At 41.1% G+C, this 24,320-nt stretch overlaps 1 protein-coding gene across 1 annotated transcript; it reads left to right on the forward strand.

Moving 5' to 3' along the window:
* The first annotated feature begins 5,171 nt into the window (after window positions 1-5,171).
* On the forward strand, window positions 5,172-22,749 carry LOC103736457 (zinc finger protein 883). The gene is made up of 4 exons (XM_008835971.3): window positions 5,172-5,325; window positions 16,626-16,752; window positions 16,943-16,991; window positions 19,686-22,749. The coding sequence occupies exons 1-4, from the start codon at window positions 5,263-5,265 to the stop codon at window positions 21,322-21,324; spliced, it is 1,878 nt and encodes a 625-aa protein (XP_008834193.1). The 5' UTR covers window positions 5,172-5,262; the 3' UTR covers window positions 21,325-22,749.
* Window positions 22,750-24,320: the final 1,571 nt, after the last annotated feature.

Genomic DNA, 24,320 nt, shown 5'->3' on the forward strand with positions numbered 1-24,320 from the left:
TCTATGGCCTACTTTATCTATCTATCTATCTATCTATCTATCTATCTATCTATCTATCTATCTATCTATCTATCCATCCATCCATCTACCTATCTATCTATCATCTATCTATCTATCATCTATCTAATCATCTATCTGTATAAAATCAAGCCCTGTGATGGTTAGTTTTAATGCCAACTTGCCACAAATTAGAATCACCTGAATTGGGAGCCCCCAACTGCAATGGAAGAATTGTCCTGATTGCTTAATTAAGAGAAAACCCACCCCAAATGTAGGCAGCAGTCCAGATAAAAAGGGGCACGGCTGAAGGAAGTTTCTCCCCCACCCCCTCTCCACAAGTTGATTCATCCTGTTGCTCTTTACTGACATCACAGCAGGGTTTTCCAGGCTTCTATCATTGACTGAGGACCAGCAGCTCTTCAGGAAACCTCCAGGTTTTTGGAGCCAGATTGGGACTGCTGAGGTGCCCAGCCCTGTGGACTAAGCAACTACCAGGTGCAGCTTCTCCAGTGCGAGCCAGCTACTGTGGAACTCTTGTGACTGCTGAAGCACCCACCCAGCCTGAAGGATCAAGCAACTACCAGGTTCTCAGCTGCTCAGCTGTGATTCAGTTGTTCTTAATATCTCAAAGTTAATAAATTATATATATATATGTATATATATACATTTCATTCTGTCTGTTCTGTTCCTCTAGAGAACCCTGACTAATACAAGCCCTGTAGGACACATTAGTAGTAATGCTTCCTGTTATCCATCTACTCCTCTCTACAGCAGCCTCCTGAAGGGAAGTGCCAAGATCCTCAGGAACAATTAAAGTCCATGCAGCTGGGCTGGAGACTCCCTAAACAGTACTGGACAACTAGCACTAACTAACAAGATCTAAATCTATCTCCTATCTTGATTCTCTGTTACCTTATAGGGACTCTAAAAACCCTAATTCTCAGGGCCGGGCATGGTGGCTCATGCCATTAATCCCAGCACTTGGGAGGCAGAGGCAGGTGGATCTAGATCAAGGCCAGCCTGGTCTGCATAGTAAGTTCCAGGCCAGCTGGAGCTAACAAACAAAGACCAAAAAACCCCCCTAATCCTCTACCCCATTACATAACAGTTCCCTGCCTCCTTGGGTACTGTTGTCTTCCCAAAGTAAGTAAAACTTTTCCTCATGACATGCCTGTTGCTCTTTTTTTCTTTTTTACTTCCCAAAGGCTATTACTAAAACTTACTAACCCAAATAACTATGTTATCCCAAGATTTCTCTTTTCTTTATCCCAAGATCTTTTAATAATACAGGAACCTCAGACCCCATAGACTCAACTTTTGGAAAGTGTCCTCTTGACGCCAAACAACCATGACCTGAAAAATTCACCCTTGATATGGCCATTTATAGGCACAGGTACCAAAATAGACTGGCAGATAAAGACAGCTTTATAGATCACCCTAAGAGCTAACCTTGTTCCTTCCAAAGATGGAGATGGGAACTCTTGTTGATAGAATAGTATCATGTGTAATTCATATGTATTTCTGTGTAATGCTTTATATATCAGTCTATGTGGTGAAAACATGGAATGGAATTCACTCTATACTTAAATAACTAATAAGCCTGTGACTACTTAGGTTATTTTTCTTTTATTTCTTTTATTATTATTTTTATTTTATGTGTATGAGTGTATTGCCTGCATGTATGTAAGTGCACCAGTGTTGTGCAGTGCCCATGGGGGTTAGAAGAGGGTGTGTCAAATTTTTCTGGAACTGGAGTTATAGATGGTTGTTAGCCACCATGTGGGTGCTGGGATTCGAACCTGGATCCTCTGCAAGAGCAGCCAGTGCTTTTACTGCTGAGCCATCTCTACAGCCCATGCTAAATTATCAAAAAAATTTTTATATCTTTATATACCTTAAAATGTGTGTGTGCATATGTGTGAATGTGTTTTCACATTTACAAAGAGCTGGAGAGATGGCTCAGTTTTTCAGAGTACTGGGTGCTCTTGTAGAGGACCAGGGTTTGGCTCCCAGCACCTACAAGGTGACTAATAACCATCCATGATCCCAGTTGCAGGGTATCCAACATCCTCTTCTGACCTCTGCAGGCATTGCATGACATGGGTGTACTTACATACATGCAAGCAATACACTCATACACATAAAATAAAAGATATAATATTTTAAAAAATCTATCCCTGTCAAGCTTTATCGAAATATTTCATAGCAACTAAATTTTAAAGTGTGATTTGTTTTTCAATATTATGTAACTGTCCTTCTGGGTGTTTGTGCTGCTTAGTTTTTGTTACTTGATTACAAACCTACACTTATCTGATAAAAGAGAATCTCAACGAGGAATTTCCTCTACCAATTTGGCCTGTAGACATGTCTATGGGGACATTTTCTTAATTGAATTGATGAAGGAGGGTCCAGTCTACTGTGAGCAGTGCCATGCCTAGACAGGTGGGCCTGGGCAGTATAAGAAAGGTGTCTGAGCAAGCCAGGAGGGTACGCCTGTAAGCAGTGTTCCTCCATAGTCTCTGCTTCAGTTCCTGCCTTGAGTTCCTACTTTGACTTCCTTTGATGATGGCTGTAACCTATAAGCCCAATAAACTATTTTCCTTCCCAAATTGCTTTTAGTTATGGTGTTTATCACAGCAACATAAAACCAAATTAGGACCGTGTTCAATATCCATACTTGGAGGACTATGCCAATATGGACAAGGGGTCAGATGACCAATATATTGGATCCTATCCTCGGGTCAGCTATGTCTCTGGGTTTACAAGACAACTCAAACAGTCCTACAGCTCTGATAAGTTACCTGTCCTATCAATCAGAGAAGTCATGGAGACCCAGTACTAGAGGTTGGAATCTAACTAGTATACATTCTGCAAAGAGGAGAGTCAACATGGAGGGAAAATGCCCTCAGTTGCTTCCAAGGGTAGTTGCATGGTCAATAGATTCTGACTCATGCTAGCAAAAAAACAAGTGGTAAAAGGATAAGGGAGCCAGGACTCCTCCCAAGTCCCCAATAACTGGTCTTAAATTGATCCTAACAGCAACAAATAATAATAATAATAATAATAACAATATTTAATTTTGGCCACCTATCTGGTTTTCACTAGATGGAAAGAATAAAGATTAAAATGATTGGTATAATACAAAACAAAGCTGAACTAGACTTTGAAAGGGACAAATGATAATTCAGGCCTTATACAGGTCTTCCCATTAAATGCTGTTTGTTGTATGAGCTACTGACATACCAGATAGGACAATCATAGCCACTCCAGCTATAAATACAAGGATAATATTTATTTATATAAATACTTTTAGATAGGTTTATCGATGTCTATTGGCAGTTGTATCTTCTTTCATGCACTCAATGGTCACAACCTAACATCATTTTCTTTTTCTTTTTTTGGTCTTTTTGAGACAGTCTCCCTGTAGTTAGCCCCAGCTGGCCTGGAACTTACTATGTAGACCAGGCTGGCCTCAAACTCTGAGATCTGCCTGCCTCTGCCTCCTGAGTGCATGGCTCCAACCAGATTCTTAATATATAATCACCAGTAAGTTAAAAAAAGCCCAAGAGATCACACCCCTGAGAGCAAGCTAAAAAAAAAAATGACTCTCCTAAAACAAACATGAACCACAACTTTCTCAGCTCTCATCCTTTCTGTGGTCATCAATTGGCAGAATCATGTAACTCTTACTTAAACCTTATATATAGAGCCTGTAAAATTTGTATCTTCTAGGATATGTAATAATTTCAAACTAAACTCTCAATGACAGAGATTTCAACCAACTTTGGACTGGAAATCTAAATCCTCCTCTCCAAACAACATTTAAAACCTATAGAGTCTTGTGGTCTCTTTTAGGCAGGTACTATGACCATCAACAGCATGGAAGTAGTTATAGAAAATGATAGTTATAGGAAGTAGTTATGCATCCAAAAAAGATTTCTGGGACCATGACACTCAGGGGGAACTGAGGCAGGAAAATAGGAAATTGGAGGAGGAGGGTCCATAGATTAACATATAAAAGGCCAAGGCAGGGGAAAGATGCAGGCCTTAGTTCACCTGAGCTTTGTTCAGGCAAGGACCATTCTTGGAAAACCCCCCATTATGAGCATTTGGTGGATACTATGTTAATGACCCATAAATGCTCCCTTTTCCCTTTTTGCCATCTAGGAGCAAGGCTATAGGCCACAGGTAAGACATGGCACACTTTCAGGCTCCCCTATATCTTCTCTTCTGTTACTAGCCATGTGACACTGCACAATTCATTTTACAAAGGCTTAAGAACCTGGCAACCATTGTCTGCTCTCTAGACTCAGATCCACACCTATAAAAAAACCCTCTTATGAGTATTAAGGTGTTGAAAGGGTTTTCCTGGCAGAGGAAGCAACCCCGGGCATTACATCCTTGTTTAATTTAGCTCCCACAGTTAAATCCTTAGCTATCTCTGCATCATCATTAGGGAGTGAACACTGTGGGGCTCCCTGTCAGCAGTCAGTGTGATCATGGGATAGGGAATGTGTTTACACTTGTGAATGTAGACTTTCCCTGGTTGAAGCAAAGAAAAGTCTTTATGTGAATTCAAAGGTTGATTCCCATATCTTGAATCCTTTGTAGAATATTGCTGCCATGAATTTCCATTGAATACTTGTATTTCCTTTTTGTTGTGTTTTAATTTTCTTGGCAGAAAATGGTTAGATTGAAACATAAGGTGTGAGAAAAGCCTTGGGCATTTGTCTCATCTCAAATCCTTGAATTTGTCTGTCAGGCTCTACATCTTGTTCCTTTGCCTGGACTGACCTCAGGATTCCTCCTACCCTGACGTCTTGAGTTTTCCCCTTGGGGAACTGAGTCTGGAATCTCCAGAGCAAACTTGGGCACTTTTGTGGTTAAAAAGCAGGCGGGACACTGACTACAGAATGAAGTGAGTGCATGCACTAAAAAGCCTGGAGCATGTTCTCCATAAATACAATGATATCCCAGGTTGGGCCAAGTTTATTCTAGGGAAAAATGCTTGGGATAATACAGGTTGTAGCTGAAACCTGCCACTTCAGTTGCACTTGGACAGGGAAAATACGTCAGCTTTGACACTCAAACCCAAGAAGCCTGGCTGTATCCTTCACCAATCAAAGACGCTGTTACTGCCCTGCTTGAAATGTCCAATGACCAGCACCGGTGGTGGCGGGTGCCGCCCTTGCCGCCATGTTGAGTCCCTAGGAGCTGACGCGAGGCTTGTGGCTGCTCGTCTTCGGTGACTTTCATCAAGCTATGTCTTCTACGGACCGCAGGCCCCTCAGGGCGGACACCTGGGTGCTTCAGAAGCAGGAAATGGTGAGTGTGCGGTGGCACCTGGAGTCGTGGGCTGCGGGTTTGTCACACCGCGGCGGCTTCGGCGTGATGTGGCGCCGCCGCCCGGTCGTTCCCCTGGCGCTGTGCGGGGTGAGTTGGAGTCTGGCTCTGCCGCCATCATCTCCGAGTGCGCTTGAATTGTGTGCCGAGCAGGCAGCCGGGAGCCCGGCGCCCAGGCCTGCGCTGCCCTTTGTCCTAGCCTGCGCTGCCCTGCCCTTTGTCCTTGTCGGCCCTCAGTCCTGGCCTGGGACGCTGCATCATCCGGGTCCCCGGTCCTCTCTGGGCGAGTCCGCACCGAGAACCTGCGCCTCCGCAGAGACTGCAGCGCCGGCGGCGTGGTGCTGATGAATCCAGACTGCCGTGTGGGTGGTGTGCGCTGTTACCCGTATGAGCTTGCACGATTTGTGCTGCTTTAGTTTTTAACCCTGTGATCGCCTTGTTTTCTTTTTTCCTCCTATTTCCGCAATTGAACTCCAGACCCGGCACATGTTAGGCAAAGGCTTTATTCACTGTTGAGCTGCACCCCCCCCCTTTTTTTTCCTAACCTTCCTTTTTTTTTTTTTTTTTTTTTTTTTTTATAATTCGTTTTTTTCTTTTCTTATAAATGGGGCAAACCTCTCTTCTTTGTGGGAGAGGGGGAGAAATTATTTTTTTTTTTTGGATAATAATGCGTTTGCTCCTTCTGCTAGAAATCGGTCAAAACTCCTAGTCTTGGAGGAAGGAGAGGAAATTTAATTTGCTTTACATTTTTAAAAAAGACTTTTTAAGGTTTTTTTTCTTTCTTTCCTTTATTTTATTATTTTTTTTTCGGTACTGATCATTCCTGAGACTAAAATTGGGAATTTGAAAAGCTTTTCCAGCTTGATTGTGAGCTCTGCAAGTGGATCATGCGCTTATATTGTGTTTGCTTTGCTCTAGGCTGCTTCTCCAAATAGAAGGAATTGAGAGTGGGAGTTCTTTAATAGCTATTTACCGGGATTACATTCCTTGGGAAAAAACAATGTTAATATTTTCAGTAGAATGATGGTTTCCACAATTATTATTTCAAGCCATTGAGGGACATGACTCATCAATTTCTTCACTCTTTGACACTTTACATTGTAGAGATCTTAAAAAAAATGTTTACTTTTGGGGAAGGTGCCAAAGGGAAGGGAGTATAAAGATTATTTTCTGTATGAAATACACAAAAATTGAATAAAAAAATTAATTTTTTTTATTATTTTATGTGTATGAGTGTATTGCCTGCGTGTATCTAAGTGCACCCGTGTCATCCAGTGCCTTCAGAGGTCAGAAGAGGGAATTGGATCCTCTAGAACTGGAGTTAAGGATGGTTGTTATGTACCATGTAGATGCTGAGAATCAAACCCCAAATCCCTGTCCTCTGCAAGAACGGTCAGTGCTCTTAACCTCTGAGCCATCTCTCCAGCTCTTGTAAGAGGTCTGTTACTGTCTTGCTTAGGAGGGTCGATTTGAGAAAAAGACTTTATTCTCTACCTACTGAAGAAAATGTTTTGTGTTTGAGAGTTCACTTGAGCGTGCAGTACATCAAAAAATATTACTATTAAGTGTGTGTTGGTATTTGTGTATGATAGAGAACATAATGTTTTTTTTTTAATATTTATTTTTATTTTGTGTGTTTGAGTGCATTGCCTGCATGTATGTGATTGCACCCATGTTGTGCAGTGCTACAGAGGTCAGACACGGGCTTCGGATTCCCCTGGAACTGGAGTTAAGGATGGTTCATAGCGGCCATGTGGATGCTGGGAATCGAACCCGGGTCCTCTGCAAGAACAGTCAGTGCCCTTAACCACTGAGCCATCTCTCCAGCCCCAAGAACATAATAGTTTTTAACTTTGTGGGCTTGGGTTACTTTAGCATCTTTTTTTTTTTTTTTACAGTTTTATCCACTTTCCTGCACATTTTATCTTTCTTTAGTGTATGGAATTCTATTTTTGTTGTTTTTTGAGACTGGGTCTCCCTGCTCCCTGTAGCCCCAGCTGGTCTGGAACTAGCTATGGAGACCAGGCTGGCTTTGAACTAGGCATTTCTATTTCCATGCTGATTTCTTTTTTTGTTGTTGTTGAGACAACAGGGTCTCTGTAGCCCCAGCTGGCCTGGAACTATATAAAACCAGCTGGCCTCACAGAGGTATGCCTCCCTCTGCCTCCCAAGTGCTGAGAGTAAGGCCACCACGCCCAGCTATTCTGATTTCTTTAGTAAGCAACAGCTTACACTCTTCACCAGCAGTTAATAAGGGCTCACATTTCCTCCCATCCTAGCCAATGTTTAAGTTTAGTAGGTTTGCTGGGGCAGGCTCTTTTTTTTTTTTTTTTGAGAGAGGGTCTCCCTGTAGCCTCAGCCGGCCTGGAACTCACTATGTAGACCAGGCTGGCACTCAACTCAGAGATCTGCTTGCCTCTGCCTCCCAAGTGCGCCACCACACCAGCTAGACTATAAGTATAAAATTCTTAGGGGCAGGCGGATTCCTGTGAGGTCCCCTGGCCTACATAGTGAGTTCCAGGCCGGCTGAGGCTACAGGGAGACCCTCTCTCAAAAAAAAAAAAAAAAAGAATTTTATGCATATAATCAATTTTGATCATTTCCACCTTCAACTCTTCTCATACCCCTGAACACATTTCACTCTCAAATTCATATCCTACTTTAAAAATAAATATTCTTTTGGGTCCAGTTAGTGCTTCCCCTATGGATGTGGGGCCATCCGTTGGAGCATAGGCAACTTACTAATGGCCACAGCTCCAAAGAAAAATCAACTCTCCCCAGCAGTCATCAACTGCCAATAGCTCCTCACCTAAGGGTAGGGCCTTATGAGCCTGTCCCCATTTCATGCTGGAATTTGACTGGCATAATGTAAAGTGTGAGAATTTCAGAAACTGATGCATCCATCAGTTATAAAAAAGATTTTTGTGTGTGTAGCACTGAGCTCCTTCCTTTTTTTGTTTTGTTTTGTTTTGTTTTGAGACAGGGTCTCCCTGTAGCCCCAGCTGGCCTGGAAGTCACTATGTAGACCAGGCTGACCTCGAACTTACAGAGATCCTCCTGCCTCTGCCTCCTGAGTGCTGGAATTAAAGGCATGAGCCACCATGCCTGGCTACACTGAGCTCCTTCAAAGACATGCCCTTTTTCTCTTGTGTCTTTGTCCATTGACTTTCTTCCATAAAAGTATGTTGTTCAAATTTAACATGGAGAATTACCCTTGATGAGACTTTAGTATTAAATTGATAAGAAACCACTTCTTTCTGATTAATACTGTATAAGTATCTAGGTACAACCTTCCTAATGATGTCTCAGTACAGTGTGGAGGGGTGTGCCCAGTGACTTAGGTAACCAACTTTGGCAATAAGTTTTCCAGGTTATCTCTCAGATAAGTGGTAAGTGATTTTTCATTCAGATTTTATTTTAGATTTTGCTCAGGTAAAGCCCTGTTTGAGTATGCCAGAAATATGCAAATGTTCAGAGGGATTGTGGGAGCTTGCACAAATTTTATATTGTTTGTATAAACTGTTGCATAGCTGTGAGCCCCACTTTACAGGTTGACCAGTTGTGTACCTTCCAGAAGAAATTCCCATACTTGGATCAAGTTTGCTGATAGACATTTTTTTCTTTCCTTTAGTTTTTTGGTCTTTTTGAGACAGGGTCTCCCTGTAGCCCCAGCTGGCCTGGAACTCACTATGTAGACCAGGCTGGCCTGGAACTCACAGATCCTTCTGCCCAGTGCTGGGACTGAAGGCCTGGCTCCTTTTCACCATTCTTGTGTGTGTTTGTTTTCTGTTGTTGTGATAAACTACCCTGAGAAAAGTAACTTAAGGCAGAAAGAGTTTATTTCAACTCATTATTCAAGGGCACTATTCATGGCAGATAAGGCGGCAGGAGCATAAAGCAACTGGTCTTATTGCATCTACTGTCCGGAACAGAGGGTGATGTATGTTTTTCTGGAACTCAGTTCCCTTCTTTACTTAGGTAGTCCAGGATCTCAGGCAGGGATTGATTAGGTCTTTGCACCTTAACCTGGATAATCTGTTACAAGTATGCCCAGAGCTCTATTTTATGTTGCCTTGTTGGCACTAATCATCATAACTCTACCCCTTGTCACCCAAATACATTACTTTTAAGCCATAACTTTCCATCCTTCATTCCTATAGGCTCATGACCATCCTATAATACAAAAATACATTTTTTATTAAAAATATTAATATAAGGGGCTGGATGGCTCAGTGGTTAAGAGCACTGACTGCTCTTACAGAGGATCTGGGTTTGATTCCCAGCACCCACATGGTGGCTAACAACCATCTGACTTCAGCTCCAGGGGATCTAGCACTTCTTCTGACCTCCATGGGCATTGCATGACATGGATGCACTTACATACATTCAGGCAGTACACTCATACATATAAAATAAAAATAATAAAATATTGAAAAATATAAAAATTAAAAAGTCAAATTTTATTTATTTTTTTAAATCATTTTTATTCTGTGTGAGTATATTGCCTGCATGTACTTAGGGGCAGTCATATCATTCAGTGCCCATGAGGTCAGAAGAGGGCATCAGATCCCATGGAACTGGAGTTAGAGACAGTTGTTACCTGACAGGTGCTGGGAATGAAACCTGGGTCCTCTTTAAGAGTAGTGAGTATTCTTAACCACTGAGCCATCTCTCCAGTCCCCCAAGTTCAATTTTTAAAATCCCAATGTTTAACAAGTCCAGCATCTTCTAGCAGTCCAGAGTCCTTTAAGTGTGAACTCATAAAATTTTTAAAAAGTTGCTTCCAACATATTATGATACGGAGTAAATATGCCTATTTCAGAGGGGAAGAATTGGGATATATCAAGGAACGGTTGGATCTAAGCAAGATTAAAACTCAGCAGGGAGCACTCTAAAGCCTGATGTTTCATAACCAGCTCCTAGGATTCCTAATGGAATCGTCTCAGTTCCAAAGGCTTAGGTAGCCCTTCTTGTCAAGCTCTGTTGCCTGTAGAACACAAAGCTTCTCGTCTGGGCTGGCTCCATTCCATGTATGCAGCTTTCTTTGGTGGAGAGCCCATGGTTCTGTTCTTTCTTGTATCCTTAAGTCTCCACTGTAACTTAGGTTTTCACTTTCATAGCTTCATACAGTGACCCTCTCAGCCTTGCAGGTACTCTGACCCTGACACATGTTGCTTGGCCTCAGTGGGTTCTTTGGAACTATGGTGCAAGACACCATGATTTCTTCAATCTTGCGTCTTTCGTGCCTCCAAAATTTGTAGCACGTGGATGACACTGCCAGTTTCTGTTTCCAGCCCAGGGTGGAGCCTGACCCTCTTGATGACAGCCTTTGCATGCTAAACTGCTAAACGTAGGAAAAGCACCCCTCCCCCAGGCAGGTCCTTTTGAAGTACTGAGCACCTCTTAGCTGAATTATCATCAGTTCAGGCTTGTTCTGTTACATAACTTTGCATCTTTACACTTGGGAGGTAGGTAGGGTCTTGTCTTCAAGGTACCTTGCCCATTGTTAGGAGTGGTCAGACCCCGGCTGCTTGTTTCCAGGTTCTTGACTGTGGAGAGCCACAGCCTCCGCCGCCGTTACAAGATGGCGCCGGTATCCGGACCTTCTTAATAGTAAACATCCTGCTGCACCCATAAGGGGCGTGCACAAGAGCCTGCTCTCCCTCGCCTCCTCCCGTGGCGTGATCTCCAGCAACCAATCCGCTTCTTATACGTCATAAATGGGACCTTTAGGGCATATATAAGCAACAGCTCTCCCACTTCTCGGCGTCTTCGGTCTTCATCCTTAGTATGCTATGTAAGAGGCTTATGAAATAAACTGCTGCAGAAGGATCCTGACTTGTCCTCCCGCGTCGTTCTTGCCGGCGAGACGGAAAGCGGTCGGGGACACTTGACCTCTTTTTTTTTTTTCTTTTTTTAAAAATATAATTGAAATAAAGTCTCACAGATTTGCAAAAGTCCCAAGATTCAAAACAAAGAAGCAAGACTTAGTATAGATGAGAAATAGACTTGTGAATGACAGTGGGTTACATGGATAATGGTATCAAAGATGCCCAGTTGTTATTTGGGGTTTGGGGTTTCCTTTCTGGGGTTCATGGGAAAGAGTCTGGTTTCTAAGGGGTCATAACATCCATGGGTGGATCTCTGTTTGGATTGCTCACTGCACATGCCCGTTTCTGTCATGCATCTTTTTTTTTTTTTTTTTTGGTCTTTTTGAAACAGTCTCCCTGTAGCCCCAGCTTGCCTGGAACTCACTATATAGACCAAGTTGGCCTTGAACTCACAGAAATCTGCCTGCCTCTGTCTCCCAAGTACTGGGACTACAGGCGCGCACTGCCATGCCCGGCTGCATCTAATTTTTAAAAAATATTTTATTTCTAAAATTTCTTTATTGAATTTTTGTGTATTTCATACAGAACATCTTAATCATCTTTACACCCCCTTGCCTATTGACCCCCTTTCATAGCGCCCCCCCCCGTGGAATTCATACATTCTGTCATTTGTGTTAAGGCCTATCATGTCTAGTTAGTGTCCTGAGTTGTCCCTCAGTGCAAGTTAATCCACTGAGGTCTAGTCAACCTATCTAGAGTCCATCCCTTTAAGAAAATCAGGCCTTTCTCACCCAGCAGTAATCTGCTGCTAATAATTCTTCAACTAAGATTGGGGCTTGCTGTCCATTTCCACAGTTCTGTGCTGGGTTTTTGTCTGATTGAGTTTGCATGGGTCTTGGGGATAATGACACCATTGCTGTCAATTCCAAATAAGAAGAGTCCCAGGAGCCTGTAGAACTCTTATTTCCCTGTGGTCATGAACCTCCTCCCTGGTTCTTACAGTTTTTCAGTCCCCTCATCTACAATGGTCCCTAAGCCCTGCGTGAGTGGATTTTAATATAGGAGACCTGTTCTGGGACCCATACTCTGAATTTAAGGCTCCGTATTTTGTACATAGTAAAAAATTGCATTTGTTTAGTGATGTGACAGCTTTATGGTTTTCCCTAAGATCAGTGACCTCTCCAGCTGTGTGTATTTGGCTAGGTTTACAGCACCACACCTGTTACTTATTTACTTATTTATTTTTGGTCGTTTTGAGACAGTCTCCCTGTAGTTCAGCTAGCTTGGAAGTTGCTATGCAGACCACATAGGTGGAACTCACAGAGATCCACCTGCCTCTGCCTCTGCCTCTGCTTCCCGAGTGCTGGGTTTAAAGGCATGCGCCACCACCCTGGCACCTGTTATTTTTATTTTATGTGTATGAGTGTATTAGCTGTATGAGTGTATTACCTGCATGTACGTAAGTGCACCTGAGTAGTGTAATGCTCCCGGAGGTCAGAAGAAGGCGTTGGATCTCCTGGAACTGGTGTTACGGATGGCTATTAGCCGCCTTGTAAATGTTGGGAATTGAACTTGGATCCTTTGTAAGGGCCATCTCTCCAGCTCCAATTACTCAAGTATGCATAGGTGTAAGATTATAAATAATGGATTCTTCTAAAAGTTCACTTGCAAGGCACAGTTTGCTTTATTGAGCATGTACCCAAACTAGTTCATACAGGATTGGCCCAGTTTCCATAGTTTTGGATATGTTCTAGAATGCATTTGAATAGAAATAGGCCCTTTTTAGTGGGACGTGTTATTTTTATTCTTTTACTCAAGTACATGAGTAGCCTGATGGGTTGCCAGAAGACTGTTAGGCACCTTTTCGGGAGAGGAGTGTATGTGTGTGGCCCAAGCTACCATGTGGGTGCTGGGGACTGAACCTGGGTCCTCTGCAAGAGCAGCCAGTGCTCTTAACTGCTGAGCCATCGGTCCAGCCCCAAGATGTTTGAAAAAGTCACAAGGTGTGAAGCTACAGAAAGCAGGATAAAAGTCAATCATACTGGACATACAAATATTGACCTGACAAAGGTATGGATTTGTCTTGCTCCGGAAAGGGTCTGATTTGCCCATTTTCATGGTCTTGCCACGGGCAGACCCCTATGGTTCTTCATTGTTCAGCTTTTAGGGCAGATAGCAGATATTTTTGTTGGTTTTTGTTTTTGTTTTTGTTTTTTTTTTTTGAGACAGGGTTTTCCCTATAGCACCAGCAGGCCTGGAACTCTGCTGTATAGATCAGGCTGGCCTCAGTCTCATAGAGATCCACCTGGCTCTGCCCACAAGTGTTGGGATTAAAAGCTTGTGCCACCATGCCTGGCACATCAGTTTTTAAAGATAAAAGTAGTAGTCAAGCAAAGGCAGAGGAGGAGAAGTCCCCAATTAGGGGGTTCCTGGAAGAGATGGGGGTGGTCTGTGTGGGAGAGCAGTCATACCATGGGAGGGATGGCTTAGTTTCCTCCAGCTCTGGGGCTGGAAACAGCCATTTTCCACATCTACTTCTTAAAGATTTTGTGTGGCCAGCAACATATTAACTCGTAATTATATCATGTATAATCAATGTATATCATAAGAGCTTGTAATTATATCATTATAATTAATCTATGCCCACAAAGAGTGGTGGTTTTATTTTCCCCCTTTTAGTCATCTGCTTGTCTTTGCAAGCACACACATAAACTACTGAAGCAGTGATACTCTGTAACTCACATGTGAGAAAACACACACACAAAGAAAATGGAAAAAAGAAAAATCTGATTTTTTAAAACATTTTATTTTTCGGGGGCTGGAGAGAGTGTAGCAGTTAAGAACACTGTTCTTGCAGAAGACCTGGGTTCGAATCCCAGCACCCATATGGCAGCTAACAATTGTCCATAACTCCAGTTCCAGGGGATCCGACAGCCTCTTCTGTCCTCCACAGGCATTGCACGACATGGGTGCACTTACATACAAGCAGGTAATACTCACATACACATAAAATAAAAATAGATAAAATATTTTTAAAAAACATTTTATTTTTCATTTTGCTTATGTATGTGTCTCTGTGTCTGTGCACATGAGTGTGGTTTCCCATGGATGCCAAAAGAGAGTGTCAGATCCCCCAGAGCTGCACAGATGATTGTGACTACCCAGTATGGGTGCTGGGGAAAGAACTCTGGTCCTCTGTAAGAGCAACAGATACTCTTAGCTTAGCCATCTCTCTAGCTTCAAGACAAACCGTTTAAAATCAAGTAGCTACAGAGTTTGGTTTTTGTCAAGAGAACAGAAATAGTGTTAGAATGTGGGAGAACTGCCTCATTACAGGGCAGGGCTTCTTGCTTAAGCCATTGAATTCTTTGCTGTGAATCTGTTCCACTCCTTTACTAGGGTGGCACCTGTTGATTTGATTCTTCCTCCTCATTTTGTGTCTGTTTTTTTCCCTTTTGATCACATGCTTAGATCTGTAGACAAACTTATATGTTGCAAAACTGCAACACAAGAATAAATTGTGCTCTTAATATTTGAATTTCAGGAATAGACAATTTACAACCTAGGTACTTGAAACTAAGAAAATACAGGAGTAAAAGGAAAAAGGAGAGAATAACTTTTAAAATACAAACAGCTACAGATCCAGGTTCCATTCCAGAGAGCAGAAACAATCCTAAATAGAAGCAGGAGAACATAGTGTTTTAATTTTAGAGTAACAAAATGTAGTAAAGTTACTCAGGTACATATAAGACCAAAGGAAAAATGAAGAAAAAGAGGGGTGGGAGAAAAGGAGAGGGAAAGAAACTCTTTTCTTATAAATTCCAAGTGACTGCTTGACCTAGGTTCTTTTGCTCTGTAGAGCAGGAAGTATTATAAGAATGAGGGGAATCTTAGCTTGCTTTTGGTTGGATAGAGGAACCTGTTAACCCCCTCTTCCGTTTCTTCCACTTCCGTTTCTTGTGCAGAACAGACTTCACCAGCTTCATCCTAGGTGAAGAAGCTGGCAAAGAAGGTGCATCCTCAGCCACCCCATTTTGTAGGTCAGGGAGGTATCAGCTTGAAGACTTTTTGACTAAACTGATTAGTAAGCTATTGCGGCTGCAGACATCAGATTGAAAAAAAAAGGGCTAGAAAGTAAAGAGTGAAATTTTTAGAGAGGAGGATTTTTTTCTTCCTTATCTGGACTTATCAAATACTTTACAAGTAGTTGGGGGCTAAGGGATGTTTTTAGGTTCTTGGAATTGCAAATACAGCAAGATAGCCTTATTCAAATCTGTTGGAAAAAGTGATAGTGGCCACATGAGTGTGTTTAAAGGCCTTCATTATTTTGGGCTTCCTTTTATTATGAATTTCAAAAGAAGGAAGAAATTGGTTGCTAAGGGGTATAGCATCATCCATGGTTCTGTTTTGAAGGACAGGCATATGGAGAGCCTTTGTTCACTGCACATGTCCTTTCCCATAACACATTTGAATTTAGTCATATGCATGTCCAGTTGTGCATAGGCATAAAATAGTAAGTAGATTTGAGAACATTTTTTTTTTTTTTTCTTGTTAAGCATGCACCCAAAACTAGTTCAGGCCAAATCGGCCTATTTCCCATAGTCCTGGATGTGTTCCAAAATGTTTTTGAATAGTGAATAGGTATTACCAACATGCTACTTAGGGGAGTGACTTTATGCCATTGTTTAAATCAGCGATACTTGTATCCTGATACACATAGAGGTCCTAGATTGACCACAGGTTGCTAGATACATTGTTCACAGGGGTGTATTTGCATAGCCCAAATCAAGTAGAGTCTCATGTTCCTAGGCTATTCTCCATCCTTGCCTGTCTCCCTATTGTCTCAATGTCTAGTGCTAATCTCTTTTAACAATTACAGCTGTTTTGTTGTCTACATTCTTGTCTAATACTTTAAGCTTGATCATACTATTTTCTCTGTCAAACAGTATCTTTAGGGGCTGGAGAGATGGCTTAGTGGTAAGAACACTGTCTTGCAGAAGACCCGGGTTCGAATCCCAGCACCTAAATGGCAGCTAACAGCTGTCCATAACTCCAGTCCCAGGGGATCCGACACCCTCTTCTGACCTCCGTGGGCATTGCACAACACGCGTGCACTTACCTACATGCAGGCAATACATGCATACACATAAAATAAAAATAAATAAAATTTTTTGAAAAGTTTAAAAAAACAACAGTACTTTTAAATTTCGGCTCTCGGGCCATGGACAGAATTAAACCACATTCTTGGCTAAAATAACAAATGAATGTTATACCTATCTCAGTTGCTGGTAGAGTTCTAGTTTCTCTCTTGAGACTCAATGAACCAAGCCTCCTGTCTGTATTTCTCTCTTACGACTTCCATCTGGCATTCTTCTAGCTTTCCATCAGAATAGCCTGGACTTGTCAAATTGGCAATTAACACTAACCGTTACAGTATGTGGATTATTTTAGGAGCCAGTAACCTTTGAGGATGTTGCTGTGAACTTCACCCTTGAAGAGTGGGATTTGTTGGATTCTAGTCAAAAGAAGCTCTACAGAGATGTGATGACAGAAACCTTTACAAACCTGATCTCCATAGGTAAAAAGTACACCATGATTCTTTTACTTACTCAGAGGACAACTCTTCTTGCTTATCTGTAGTCACATGGATTGAAAGAGACATGATAAATGTAGCATTCCTGGTTACATTATAGTATAAATAAAGAATGTAGTAAGTATAATCTAATTTGAATGATTAATCCTAATGATTTCTTTGGGTTTACTTTTAGGGAAAACAGAAGAAGAAGAAAACATTGAAGAGGACTACCAAAGTCTGCGGTAACTTACACTCTAAGATAAGGGAATTTACATCAAATGTTTGCAAGTTTTAGGAAATCTGAGAATCAAACAAATGACCCAAATACATTTAAATATAAATTGAGTCAGCCACGAATGTAAAACTGCATTGAGCTTGTATATTCTGAATCATGGAGGCTCCTATCTCTGTAATCTCTGAATACTGCTAAAATGTGATGCAGTACTAAGTTATATGACACTTCCCAGTGACTCATTATACATAAACTGTTCTTCATGCACAAAAGTATTTAATATATTTTTGATTTTGTTTTTGTTTGTTTTGAAAAAGATAGGGTCTCACTATGTAACCTGGCTGACCTGAAACTTGCTATATAGACCAGGCTGGTCTTGAATTCAGAGAGATCAACCTACTTCTGTCTCATGTGTACTGAGATTAAAGGCATGCACCACCATCCTGGGCTTAATATATTTTTATTAAGTTACCTCTAGGCTTTGAATGTAAGGTCTGTATATGAAATACAGTGCATTTCAGTTTTAAATTGAGGTCTAGCTTCAGTAAATTTCATGAAGGATATTCAGCTATTTCAAATTCCATGGTGCTTGATCTACAATACCTTTGCATAGGTTAATAGTCAACTTTACTAACTGATAACAATGTTTTTTAAAATTTATTCATACCTGTATATAATGTAATTTATTATAGCTGCTTCCTTCTTCATCTCTTCCAGAACTCTCCCTCTACAACTCCCTCCTAACTTTATGTCTTTAAGAAATTTGTAATTTATTTGTATATAATTATATATTTTTATAACTCACTAAGTCCAATTAGTGCTGCCTGTGTACATGTGAGTTCAGGACCTTCTACTGGAGCATGGGCAACCTACAATAGTCCATGCTTATGAAGAAAAATGCCTCTCACCCAACGGCCATTACTCCTTAGGAGGGATGGGGCCTCATGGGCCCCTCTCCCATCTACCTTGGCATGTTGACTGGCTTGGTTTTGTACAAATGTTGTGCAGGTAATCACAGCTGCTGTGCGTTCATAATGCAATGGCCCTGTCATGCCCAGAAGACATAGATTTGCATCTGTCTCCTAACTTTTGTGTCTTAGAGTTTTTCTATCATCTCTTCCATGATGTTCCCTGAAAGAGATCAGGAATGTGATACAGATATCCCATTTAGGACTGAGTACCCCACAGTCACTTATTCTCTGATCATTAACCAGTTGTGAGACTCTGTATTAACCACCATCTACTGCAAAAAGAAGCTTATCTGATGAGGACGGAGAGTTGCACTAATCTGTGGATATAAAGATAAGTATTTAGAAGGAAGTTTGATGCTATATCTTCTTAGCAAAAAACTAAGGGTAGTTGGTCCTCCCATAGGGCCTATGACCTCTCTAGCTGTAGGTTCACAGTGCTGTGGTCAAGAGTGCCTTACTGTGGAGTGAGTCTTGATACAATTGGAGAGCTGTTGATTACCACCCCCATAACATTCATTCCACAATTGCACCTATTGGCATATCTTGTCAGTCTGGTCATTGTTGTAGCTTGCAGTGTGCACAACTGATTACATCTTTTAATGACTTCTCTCCTAGCAGCCTGAATAGTACCTTCTGTCACTATGAAAGCTAGGTTGTAGGGAGGAAGCTTCTAGGTCAATACTAGCATGATATCTCCATGTCCTATGATCATAGTGTATAGTATCTTCAGAAATAGGGGTCTTACCATCAATTTTGATGGGCATTCAAGAGCTGTGGTAATAGCTTATATTATTTTGGGGCTCTCTGGGACCTCCTTGACCAACAAATCAAAGGGTGTATTCCACACCTGGCTTTTTGTTTAATAACCTGTGGCTTCTGGGAAGAACATTATACCCCTGTGTAGGATAACTGCAACCAAATATGCTTTTTTGAAGGGGGTTCTTTTTTAGACGGTTTCCCAGTAGCTCCAGTTGGCTTACTATGGTAGTGGCGCATGCCTTTAATCCCAGCACTTGGGAGGCAGAGGCAGGTGGATCTTTTGTGAGTTCGAGGCCAGCCTGGTCTACATAGTGAGTTCCAGGACAGCTGGGGCTACAGGGAGACCCTGTCTCAAAAAGACCGAAAAAAAAAACTATGTAGACCAGGTTGGCCTTGAACTCACAGAGGTTCTCTTGCCTCTGCCTCCCAAGTGTTGGGATTAAAGGTGTGCACCACCACATCTGGCTAAATACGCTTTATTTAGATTATATTTTTAAAGGAGGCTTATAAAATAATATTCAGTTCTTTCATGTTTATAAATTCTTTAGAGGTAAGGTTAACACTTAATTTTTTTCTTAGAACAGGGTTTTTCTATGTGGCCCAGGTTAGCCTCAGAGTTGGTATCCTTCTGCAGCTGCTTCCCAAATGCTATAATAGGAATGGGCCGTAACACCCAGCTCCCAGCACTTCTCTTGGCTACTCATAAAATATTAGTAATGTTCAGGTCTGGAGGGATGGTTCAGCAGTAAAAGAACACTTGCTGTTCTTCCAGGGAGCCCAGGTTTGAGTCCCAGTACCTATATAGTGGCTAACTACCGTCTGTGACTCCAGTTCCAGGGGATCTGACATCCTCTTTTAGCCTCTGTGGGCTTTGCATCATATGGGTGTACTTACATACCTGCAGGCAAAACACTCATACATAAAAAAATAAAAATACTAGTAATGTTCTTTTTTTTTTTTTTTTTCTTTTTCAGAATTCAGGTAATTGAGAGAGACTATGAGTATGAACATAGTAATCAATATGGAGAAACGCACTACCAGATTCCAGAGCATATTTTTAATGAAGACATGCCTCCTGCAGTAACAGAATATGAAAACAATGTCTGTGCAGGAGACACTGGTCATTCGCCCTCAGAAGTGCGCCTCATAGGTGAAACTGGAGAATATAAGGAACATGTGAAGGTTTTTAAACAGGAGAAATGTTGGGAAGAGTTTACTTATTCTGAGTCCTTTCAGGAGCATGAAAGTCCTCCTAGAGAGACACCCTATGAAAACCAACAGTTTAATGAAGCCTGTAGGAATTTCACTTCTGATCAAAATTATGAGAGAATTCCCACTGAGAGTAAAAATGAATATGATCAATTTGAGAAAGACTTTAAAGGATGTAATTACTTTCAGATGTATGAAAATATACACACTGAAGTGAAACCATTTGTCTGTAAGCATTGTGGAGAAGCCTTCGTTGAGTTCAGTCAGCTTATTTACCATGAAAGAATTCATTCTCAAGAGGAATGTTATGTGTGTAATCAGTGTGGGAAAGCATTTAGACATTTCTCCTACCTTAAAAAACATCAGAGAATTCACAGTGGAAATGCACCCTTTGTATGTAAGCAGTGTGGCAAAGCATTCATTCGTTCATCTCACCTTCTTGTCCATGAAAGAATTCACACTGGAGAGAAACCTTATGCATGTAAGCATTGTGGAAAAGCCTTCAGCCATCACAGTTCCTGTTGCAGACATGAAACAATGCACACTGAAGAGAAACCCTATGTTTGCAAGCAGTGTGGGAAAACATTTACATGTTCCACATCCCTCCGCAACCATGAAAGAATTCACACCGGAGAGAAACAGTATGCATGTAGGCAGTGTGGCAAAACCTTCATCCACCGTGATGCTTGTTACAATCATGAAAGAACTCACACTGGAGAAAAACCCTATGTATGTAAGTATTGCGGGAAAGCATTTACGTGGTCTACATGCCTTCGCAACCATGAAAGAACTCACACTGGAGAGAAGCCTTATATATGTAAGCACTGTGGAAAAGCCTTCACTCATTCCAGTACCCGTTACAGTCATGAAAAAATTCACACTGGAGAGAAGCCCTATGTATGTAAAAAATGTGGGAAAGCATTCATTCATTCCAGTCATCTTGTCAGCCATGAAAAGATTCACACTGGCGAGAAACCCTATGCTTGTAAGTATTGTGGGAAAGCTTTCATTCAACGTAAAGCTTGTTACAGTCATGAAAGATCTCACACTGGAGAGAAGCCTTATGTATGCAAACAGTGTGGGAAAGCATTTAAGTGTTCCATGTATCTTCGCAACCATGAAAGAACTCATACTGGAGAGAAACCTTATATATGTAAGCATTGTGGAAAAGCTTTCACCCATCAGAGTGCCCGTTACCGTCATGAACGAATTCACACTGGAGAGAAACCCTATATGTGTAGAAAATGTGGGAAAACATTCAGTGATTGCAGTTATCTTGTTAAACATGAAAGAATTCACACCAGAGAGAAAATTTATGTGTGTAGGCATTGTAGGAAAGCATTTAGATGTTACACATCTCTTTACAAACATGAAAGAACTGAGTGTAAGAATTGCGATGAGTAGAACTTATACAAGTGTGAAGTCCACCGGCAGTGTCTGTGGTCAACTTGTTTTTATTGTCAGGTATGAAAGAAGAGTGTGGACAGTCTGGGAGAAAGCTTAATGGGTAAAGACATGGCTTGTTGGCCAAGCCTGATACTCTTGAGCTCCATCCCTGGGACTCATGGTGGATGTAGAGAATCGATTCCCTTAAGTTTACTTCTGACTTCCACATGCACACCTTTGCACAGATGTATACACAAATAAACACAACATTTATTTTTAAAAATAATTACATAAAAATAGAATATGACATCTGCAGAAGTGTAGTTTTAGATCTAATGTGCAAGTGTATATAGGGTGAAAACCTGTTGCGCTGGGTTTGGTAGTGCATGCTTTTTTACTGGGCAGGGGTGGGAGGGAGGTACAGACTAAACAATATTTAATGGAATGAGTTTGATCACCTGGGAGATTTAAGAAACAGTTCCAACCAAATGAAATTTTCATTGTACAGATACAAGACAGCAGGGCTAGAGAGGTGGATCTTCAGAAAAGAGTGCTTGCTCTTCTGGAGGACCTGAATTCAGTTCCCAGCATCCATGTCAGGTGGCTCACAATCACCTGTAACTCCAAATCCAGGGAATCTGATGTCCTTTTCTGGCCTCTGCAAGCATATACACACATGTGGTATACACACACATATAAAAATAAAAACCTTAGAAAAATGTATAAAATAGGTATGAGAAAGCTGGTTTTTTTTCAAATAAAGTAAAAGTTATGAAATAACGTAGTTTAATCTTGTAAGAGCAAGAAATGTGAACACTTTTAGCAAATTTATTTGTGTAGAATATTTCTGAAAATAACCTGAAAGAAATATAGTAAAACTATGAGTATTTTTGTCATTGGTCCATTCTTACACAAGACCTTTACTCTGCATTGTTTTTTATAGTTTTGAAATGATGACTTGATAAATAATGTTTATCATGGTTTTGCTTGCCTGTATTCCCTGCTGCTTGAAAAGCTGATGCCACCAAGACTCACCAACAATAGCAACCATAGAAAAACATTTGAATTGAGATGAATTGAGTTTATAAACTTGGTAAATCACTTTCAGTTTAGTAGGTATGGTTTATTGTTTAAATTAAGTGAGCTAATACTTCTTACTATTGAACTGTGTTTGATTCATGGAATTGAGATGCATTTATAATAATGCAGTAGATTTAATTTTACATAGTTTTTCAGTAATTGTTCATTTAAAATTGAAACTAGATGCTTCTTAATTGTTAGTATTTTCTCACTGTCCTTATGACAGCTCTTTTGTGTTTCTGTTCATTTGCAGTTTCCTTACATTTAATGTGAATATGAGATTTTTCTGAATGACATTTGCATAAATTCTGTATTTTGTGCTTTTCAATGTATGTTCAAATAAAGACAAGATTTTGTTGTGTAGCTCTGGCTGGACCGAAACTTGATTATGTAGACCAGGATGGCCTGGAACTCACAGAGATCTGTATATATGTGCCTCTTGGGTGCTGGGATTAAATGCACATGCCACCGTACCTGCCTCGGGTAATATTTTTGTACATTTTTTTTGCAGTTTAATTGATCTTTTTTAAAAAATTTGCTTGTGTGTGTATGTGCATGCCTGCTCACGTGTATGTGCTCACATGTGTTTAAGCCCAGTATATTTCTGCAGAGGCCAGAATCATCAGATCCCTCAAAGCTGGAGTTAGAGCTGGTGGTTGTGAGCCACCTGAAGTAAGTGCTGGAAACTAAACTCAGGTCCTCCTGAAAAACACCAAGTGTACTTAACTAGTGAGCCATCTTTCTAGCTCCTTTTAAGTTTAGTACATTTATATAATTTTATTCATCTTCACACCTATTCCCCTCTTTCATCCCCCTTTCTCTCCTGTTGGAATCATTAAATCCCTCTCTTGCTTTTATGTTTGTGTTTATATCTGTGAGGTGTATGTGTGAGTACCCACAGAGACTGGAAGAGGGTATTGAATCCCCTGGTGCTAGAGTTACAGGTGATTGTAAGCTGCCTGATGTAGGTGTTGAGAACCGAACTCTGGTCCTCTGAAAGAGCAGGAAGTGCTCTTAAACAGTGGAGCCATCTCGCTAGCCCCTTAATTCCAGTTTTAAGCATAGTTGGAGATTATTTACTGGAGCACAAGAAGTTGTCTGTGGCCACATCACGGCAAAAAAAGACCCACCAATTACCTACAAATTACCAGTAGTCCTTCAGGGACTCGTGAGACTTTGTATTTTCCTCCCCCATACATGATGAAATGTTCATGGGCCCAATCTTGTGCAGATAGCCACATGTGCAGTAAGTTCTTACATACCTTTTGGTATATACATTTCTCCCCATCCTTTGGCTTCTAATTTTTTTTTTTTTTTTTTTTTTTTTTGCCTCTTCAATTTTCCGTGGACCTGGAGAGGAGAGGATGATACAACTGACCGATTTAGGGCCCAGCACTCCCACCACCACTTAATCATGGCTCTGTGACCAGTTATAGATTGCTAAGCTAGCCTCTGCCTGATACAGTAAGAGATATCTGTGATGAAGGCTAGATGCATCACCATTCTGGGTATGAATGTATTTGCAAAGCACTTTCACAACATGATCATTTATCAAAACTAATAATTTTTCCTCTAGGACCTATGACTTCCTAAGCCACAGACTTGACCAAGTTTAAAGAACTAGGCATGAGTTCCATCCTGTGGAGGTGGCCTCAAGCCTGATCAGAAATGGGTTGGTCAGCCTCAACGGTCATTCCACTGTTTTGCTACAAGACACATCTTGCCTGACTGCTCATTATTGTAGCTAAAAGAGATGAATATTCACTCCCAGCGTTCTGTATAATCACTCTAGTACTATGAAGGCTTGATGATAGGGATAAATCATCTAGCTCCAGCTTAAGCTTCAAGTTGATTTCTGTATGTCCTTTGATCAAAGTGCAGTATCTTCAGCAATAAGGTTTTACTGTCAAGTTCTGGTAGGTAACCAAGAGCAG

The sequence above is a fragment of the Nannospalax galili genome, unplaced genomic scaffold (genome assembly GCF_000622305.1).
Source record: "Nannospalax galili isolate Female #2095 unplaced genomic scaffold, S.galili_v1.0 scaffold391, whole genome shotgun sequence".
NCBI lineage: Eukaryota > Metazoa > Chordata > Mammalia > Rodentia > Spalacidae > Nannospalax > Nannospalax galili.